Raw genomic sequence first — 8363 nt, forward strand, 5'->3', positions numbered from 1 at the left:
AAAATCTAAGGGGATTTTTTTAACCAATAAAGAAGCCCTAAAGTCATAAATCATCTTATTTTACCTTTTAAAAGGTTTCTTTCTTTCTTTTGTCAACAACCTTTTAAAAGTCTTCTTAAAACATTGTTTAGAACGGCCACGGAACAAAACTCAAGTCATTTGTCATGTTTGTTTGGCAGACGCAGTTTCTAGTGGCTGTGTGCGTCTACGTACTGCGTTTACAGTTGCGTCATATTTGTTTGTTTGTTGTTCGTTTTGCAGTCGTAGTAGCAGATTGTTATTTGTTTTGAAAATCTTGAATGTTAATGTCGACGCTAGACGCTGATGCTAGAAGCATAATTAATATTTAACTAGATTTTAAGGGCGGGTTTATTTTTTGTTTTAAATTTATTTTTGATATTTATTTTTTCTTTCTGATTATATTTTTTTTGTAATCATACATGTGTATAAATTTTAATCAAAATATATTTTATTAAGTTAAGTAATAGTAATTTAAAAGTTGATCCGGTATACACACGGTTAAGGCAGGGTTGCGAATCGAACTCATTCCACTGACCCTCCAATCCGCAGATTTCAATTTTGTTTTGGTTAAAAAATATGATCCACACAACCTGCAAACAAATAATTTTGTACTCGCACCCGCTCCGCTTAATTTTGTTGTTATCCGCAGGTTATATATATATATTTTAAAAAAATCATTCTTTAATTTAATTATTATAAAAAGTTATCTATAATAAAAAAGTTTATACATTATTTAAATTTTAAATTATTATTTTTATATTCCTGTATTTGTAAAAAATATTTATTTTTTTAATTTTTATATATTAAATATTTTGCGGGTCGACGGGTAGCCGAAATCTAAAATTGGGATTATCCTCTAACAAATATATTAAACAATTAAGAAAATAATGTAATAGGAAACATGTATATATGAGTTCATAATAGAAAATATAAAACACTAAACGGTTAGAGAAAAAAAATAGGAATACAGTTTCAATAAAAATAGCATTTTTTTTGTTTTGCACTCAGAAAAGAAAAATATATCAATTTACGATTTAGTTATATATGTATTATTATATAGGATAGACAGATTGGGCAATAGAAAATGAACTTACGCAGAAAATATGATGTAATCATAGTATCAAGTAATATATTATATGCTTTATCGTTGTGTCAAAAGCAATAAAAACATTATGTAGATGATTATATATAAAGACATATTGTTTTGCATGTGTACTTATAAAAGAAACAAAAGTCATTTTAAAACATAGAGAGAAGTTGGTCCCGGATATTTTGGAAGGATAATTGAAAATCTGGTATAATCGGGTCAAGAATAATTGAAAACGGTTGAAAATCGTGGAATAACAGAAAGAGAATGCATCATTTAGGATTTCTGGTTCGACAGGCGAAAGGAAGAAGACGGGGACATTTTCGTAATTTGTGTTCATTAAAGAAAAAGGTTAAAAACAGAAAAACAACAGTTCAGGCACTCGAACCCGGGTTATGTCTTTGACATACTTGCACACAAACCGCTAGACCACGATAAAACTTCATTTATTTTTTACATATAATTATATATATTATAAAACACACACAATACTAATCTCCGATTAATTCACGATTAATCTCCAATTTTTTCACAACTCGCTAGGCCCAACCCGAGCGTAGGCACAGCGCCTAACGAGTTTTCGAACATGGCATATAGCAAGAACATTCATTGTAGGTCTTTTCTTTCTGTCATTGTATGCTTCTGCATCTTGACTTGGAGGGCGAACTGGGACATGAATTCTATCAAGTACTCTAATACAATCTTTGAATTAAGACCAATATCAAACATCATTCCTCAAAACAGGATTTCTCTTGCAAACTCGCCCTCTTGTAGTCTTAGTGTATCCTTTGCAAACTTGAGAAAAGCACTCAAGACATCATCAAGCTTCCTTTTCACTATATCCAATGATCTTGATACCTTGCACCAATATCCTGTACAGTCTTATCCTGACCAACAACCTCAAGAAACATCGCAACAGATTCTTCAATGTAGACATTTTAAGATTATTTTAATCCATATTGTTCAATTAGCATCTTACACAAAGCTTCAAAAGTTCTTTGATTCATTCGAAGAATGTCATAACATTTATGATCAGATTAATACATAAGTTGTTGAATATGACGCAATCCTGCTCCTATATATATTCTATGACTCAATCTCTCAGTAGTAGCCACATCAAACAAACCAAGTTCATCATCATAATCACCATCCTCATCTTCCAATATCCATCTTTCAAGCATGTGTAAAACATTAAATAAAATCATCATCAAAAACATGTGCATGCTATAACAGGCGACCATAGTAGCAGTCTTAGTGAACAGCACACACAACATGTATATATTCAACACACACAACACATGTAAAGAAAACATATTATAAAGCAATAACAAAAGGCAAATCACATAACTGGTTAAAAAACGATTCAAGGATCAAGCCACAAAAGGCAGAGTTTCATACAAAATCCATACCAAAATCAAAAAACTATAAAGCAATAACAAATGTTCCATACTAATTCTAACAAGTTCCATACTAGTTCCAACAAAATAAAAAAAAAAGTTTAGACTCCAGCTAACTCAAACTCACAAACTAGTCAATCATCACGTTTTATCTTGGTCCTAAGCTCCATAAACTTAATCTTAACTTCATCTATCTTCAACATCTCCACCCACTCTATAAGTTGAAGCAAACAAACAAAGTCGCATTTCAATACAATCAACACTTAACCAATGATATCATGAATCCTTTTTTAAAACAAAATTTTATTTAAACGATTTATTTATGGTCCGCAATCGTTAATAAACTTGTTTTTGGTCCATTATCTCTAAGCTAAAATTTATAATTTAAGTTAGTAAAAAATTGCTAAATATTGCTTTCTCAGCAACATCATCTTAATCATCACTACAATAATTTAGTTTATTTTACCAAAACAGAAGTAATGTATGAATATGTGAAATGCATAAATGCAACTATTTTTCTAAAGTGCAACTAAATATGAAACAAGTCATTTTCTCTGTGATAGATTGAACTAGTGGTTATATTTTTAATTACTAAAAAGAGACAACTAACAGTAACAAAAAACAATTGTGGAATTGAAGAACCAATGAATCCATAAGTTCTGGACCAGAACTGTGAAATGTTTGTGCAGTCTTCAAGCTTCAAATTGACACATGTTTCAGACCTGTGTCGAAACTGCTGGGAGCAAGAAAAAACCTGGTCTTGTTTTGGATGTTGCAACTAGGTGGAATTTAACCTTTCGGATGTTGGATAGAGCTATTCCGCATAGAGAAGCATTACGTAATCTTTACAATTACTTTCCATCAGATTTGGAATGGTCTAGAGGAGCACTCGTCAAAGAATTGTTGCCTCCATTTGCTGAGATGAAAAATCTGGTATCTGGCTCATCATATCCGACTGTAAATTTATACTTTATGCAAGTCTCAGAAATAGAATGCTGGCTCAGAGCGAATGAGACTTCAGATGATGAGACAATTTTTCAAATGGTGGAAATAATGAAGCTGAAGTTTGACAAATTCTGGGAAGAATACAGTGACATACTTTCTATTGCTGCGGTGTTAGATCCACTAATTTAATTCGTTGCATCCAAGATCCATTAAAATCTCATTTTTTAATTTTATTAATAGGTGTAAAGCCATTTTATGATTCTAAGCAAGAAAAAATAAATTATATACATTAAAACTATAATAGTATTGATCATTACAAACCTTGAAATTAAAACGCATAACATAAATACAATGCGTTTACTTAATATGACAAATCAAATAGTTTATTTAGTTTTATGTAGTATTATAAAGTATATGAGAAGTTTAAAAAGTATTATAAAAACCTTATGGGTTTTATCTGGTTACCCGGAGTCGGTGCACAGACTAATGACAGATTTTTGGATTTTATTAGATTTTTAATCAATAGATTTTCATTAAATTCGAATTTTATGAAAACATATGAGCTGGTAGACCATCTGACAGAATTATATATAAAGAACATAAGTCAATCCGGATTATATATATCAGCTCGGTTTACCGATTCGACCACGAATCTAGATCGAATATAAAAAGAGTACATGTATCTTAATTTATTTATAAATCACAAATGTTACCCCCATGTTAAAAAAATTTGAAAGAATATAATAGTTTCTTCTCATTATTTAAATGTAGATGCACTATTAGTCGTTAGAATTCGATTTCGTTTCAGGTTTTTAAGTTTTGGTGTTTTGGTTCTAGAGATTTAAAAACTATGTATTTATTTAAAAAGTTTGGATTGATGTAAGTTGAGTCATTCGGTTTTTAGTTCGATTCAGTAGAAAAGTTGAGAACCAGCTAAAAATGTGGGTTCAATTTGGTAATTACGAATATATAGATAAAATATTAGATAATTTTGAGTTTTCATATTAAATATCAGATAACTTGGATTGTTCAGATAAAAATATTGGATAATCCGAGGAATTTTAAATATTTTGGATAAAAATATTCGGATAATTATGTTTTTGGCTGATTCGATTGATAAATAGTATTTTAGGATATTTGATTATTTATAAATTAATTATAATTAATATATTTAAGTATAAAATTTGTATTTAAAAATTCAGATATCTATTTAGTTTTTGACTTGGTTTCGACGGTTCTAGAGATATATGATCTGTTCGTTTATTTATGAAATTAGTTTACTTTTGGTTTTATTTTTTTCTGTTTGGTACGGTTGGTTCACGGTTTTAGATAAATGTACATAAACATATATACTATTATATATATATATAAACCCGAGTTTTCCAAACGCATACCAAAATCTAGTATTACGTCAAATATGGCCGTAACCAATAACAAATTAAACAAACTATTATTTACATAACTATGTACCATATCACGTAATCAGGCCTCATGGTCTGGTGTTAAAGGAACCTCGACTGAGGTACCCTCCATCACGAGTTCGAGCCCCGTCCACAGCGGATTTAACATGGTTTCTGTTTGGCATCCAGGACCTTCCTCGCCAGTTCTGGTTGGACGTGGTGGGATAGTTAGACTAAGTGAGAGGTCTGGATACCTGGATTATCAAAAAAAGAAAAATGTACCGTATCACGTAAGAAACTGTACAAAGATTAACATATAATTCACATGGTAGCGAAAATGAAGTTTTCATGCATTCTCAATTGTGAACATTAATCTTAAGTTGAAGCTTGTGCTATTATGTTGTATATGCACCATTATGTATTACCAAAAAATATTGTCAAATATTATTTCATGCTAAAATTATCTGATAAAATAGCTTCTTAAATATAAAAATGTAACTTTTTATTCTTTAATTGCATTTTCATAAAATCCTGCAACTTAAAAATTACTAACAGACTTTTTCAAACCTTTAGAATATGAATATACTCCTCAAAATGTATTTTCAAATTTTTTTAATTTCTATTTTTTATAAAATGATTTCTTGAATATAAAAAAATTGGATGCAGTTTAGTTTTCAAATTTGTATTTTAATAGAAGTATTGCAAAGATACATAACAACATTTTAACAATAAAATCAAAAGCACATTATATTCTTCAAATAAATTAATATTAGATGTTTAATAAATCTTAAATTTCCTAAATAAACACAAACTTTAGAATAACACAAATTGATGGTATCATATATATGAGGATTTTGTATATATAAAATTTAAAATATTATAAATAGGTTATAAGGGTCAGACATCTCAAAATATTTTTAGGTAATATAAAATAATTTAATTAAACAGGTTTCTCTATTTTTTTAAATAAATGTTAGATTGTATTTATTAAAATAAAATCTCATTTGAACTAGATTACTTTAAAGAATATTTTATAAAATCAATTAGTTGTCGCAATTTAAGCTATAAAGTTATATTTTACATAGTTATTAAGATAAAACTATACACATTAATAAAAATTATCTCAGTATTATGAATTAAAATACTACACTTTCTCAAAATATGTACAATAAAAATTTAAAATAATTCATAACAAGATTTTACAGAACTGTTGTAATTTAAAAATTAAACTTAAAAATGAATTAATTTTCAAATCTACTATAGTTATAAAAATATTACAAAGGATAAAATTCAAATCAATTAACAAATATAAACAAACTCAAGGAACAGATATCATTGTTTTGATTAAATTAAAGTTTGTCAAATGTATTCTCACGCTTTAAAATTGCGGGTAGTTGAAAAAAAAAATTATGGGTCAAAATCTAGTTTTTCTATTTAAAATTTAACAAAATAATTAGTTTATATTAAAATATAAATATTTTTTTTGTTTAAGAACTTTTCAAGGGTTGTTTGTAACCCTTGGAGATGCTCTACCTAGTTTTTTTTTTTGACAAAAGAGATGCTCTGACAAGTTACGAGACTGTTTCTTCTTCTCCAATAATTGGGTTCTATTCCTATAGGTCTATAACAAATCTAAAATGATAACATCAATAATACGCCAAAGACGAACTTAGAATTTGGATAAAACACTAATATTTTCTTTTGGCGAACAAACTTATTAAAATTGTGGTGACGTTTTTTGTTTAAATAGCATAAAACCATTTTAATTCAAAAAAAAATCAATTCATTGTATTGTTTTCTACAAATGTTATTTTCTCCTAATTTTTTTTATCGCACTAGTAACTGGAATGATTGGAAGGTTTAAAATTAATAAATGAATATTATTTTCTTAACACTTTCCTTTCTCACTCTGCGTTTCGTCCAGAGTCCAGACCTTTTTGGGGAAAAAATTATCGAACAAAGGAAACTCCAAAAACTATATAATAAATAAATGATCGTCATCATGTCTCACTTCAACAACCTCACACTTGACCTTCATCAATCCCGTATCTGTTTCTTGACCCACAACGTTAGCAGAAGCCACCGTTCTTCTCCTCTTCAAAGCTCCGTTTTCAGAAGAAGAAGAAGAACCTCTCTTTGACTTAACCCGAACCGGGTCGGGCTCTCCCGAGTTAACCCTCAACGGAAAATTCAAAAGAGCGCGGGAACCACGCATCCTGAAAGCAGCTCTGTCGTAAGCAAACGCTGCGTCTTCCGCCGTCTCAAACGTCCCCAACCAAACCCTAGCTCCATTCTTCGCCGGATCCCTTATCTCCGCCGCGAACTTCCCCCACGGCCTCTGCCTCACTCCTCTGTAATGCTTCCCCTTCTCCGTAGCCGCCTTAACCGGACTCGTCTTCTTCTTCGCCGGGACATAATCCACCTTCTCAACTTTAACCACCGGACAAGAGCTTCGTTCTTCGTCGGAGGAGGAAGACGACGGTTCCCATCCGCCGTGAAACGCGTCGTTGAGGATGCCGTAGACTAACATGTCCTCCGAGTCGTTTTCTTTCAGCGGCAAGTCTCCCCAGCTCTCAGTGAAACAAGGGTACAACTTGCTGAAGCTAGGGTTTCTTGCGTACACCGGTTTAACGGCTGTACCGGATTGGATCACCGAACTCGCCGTCGACTCACTGAGCCACGAATCCGATTCTCCTAGTAAGTGTCGTCTTATCGACTCAAGCAAAATGTAGTCGGATTCTGCCGCCATTATTATTATTATTATTTTTGAAAATGTTTTTCTTGATTTTGTTTTTTTTTTTAGTTCTGTAGGAAATATTGAAAATTGCAATGGGAATGAAGGTAAAGAGGTTTTGTTATATTTATATAGAGTAGACTGAGATAATGGTTCATGAACCTGAAAAGGTTTGAATTGACAAAGACATTTACTATTCTTGTAAATATTAAATTTAGTGTATAGTGGGGTGATAAAAAGTTGAAAATATGAGAGTGGTGGATTTTTCTCATTGCTATGAAGGTTCGTGAATTAAAACACGTGCGGATTATCCACGTAAAGACACAGGTGAAGTAGCCGTCAAGGAATGTTGTCACGCAATCTTATGGAGGAAAGCAATATTGTGATTGGTCTCTCCCTCGTGTCTCCCAACTTGTCTTCGTCTTTTCTCGTACTGATTTTGGCTCTTTTACAACTTGAACCGCCGGTTCACTGAATCGCACATCTATGCCAATTAAGGGTCCGATTGTTGTTTTAACTGTAGAGACTTTAGAGGCTTTAAATTAGTTGTAAAGCCAAATTTATTCCAATCAAACTTTAAACTTTCTAAAGTTTTACAAGCCTTCCTAAAAAATCTCAAAGCCAAAATAACTAATTTTGCGCTTTTTTTAAGGCTAGATAATTACGTTATTACTAACTACGAGAATGTTACAAACGATTTTGTAGCCGACAATTTTACATGTCCTATATGATCCACGCCTGACTACATCACCTGAGTAATTTCCTATCGGATCCAAGCC

At 31.1% G+C, this 8363-nt stretch overlaps 1 protein-coding gene across 1 annotated transcript; it reads right to left on the minus strand.

The window, feature by feature from the left end:
• Nucleotides 1-6693: 6693 nt before the first annotated feature.
• On the minus strand, nt 6694-7670 carry LOC108821818 (ethylene-responsive transcription factor 1A). The gene has a single exon (XM_018594811.2). It carries the CDS (start codon nt 7597-7599, stop codon nt 6826-6828), a length of 774 nt encoding a protein of 257 aa, XP_018450313.2. The 5' UTR covers nt 7600-7670; the 3' UTR covers nt 6694-6825.
• Nucleotides 7671-8363: the final 693 nt, after the last annotated feature.

The sequence above is a fragment of the Raphanus sativus genome, chromosome 8 (assembly GCF_000801105.2).
Source record: "Raphanus sativus cultivar WK10039 chromosome 8, ASM80110v3, whole genome shotgun sequence".
In the NCBI taxonomy this organism is placed as follows: domain Eukaryota; kingdom Viridiplantae; phylum Streptophyta; class Magnoliopsida; order Brassicales; family Brassicaceae; genus Raphanus; species Raphanus sativus.

Bases quoted from the DNA above. Each gene is read 5' to 3' on its own strand.
- LOC108821818 (XM_018594811.2), bottom strand. From the start codon at position 7,599: ATGGCGGCAGAATCCGACTACATTTTGCTTGAGTCGATAAGACGACAC.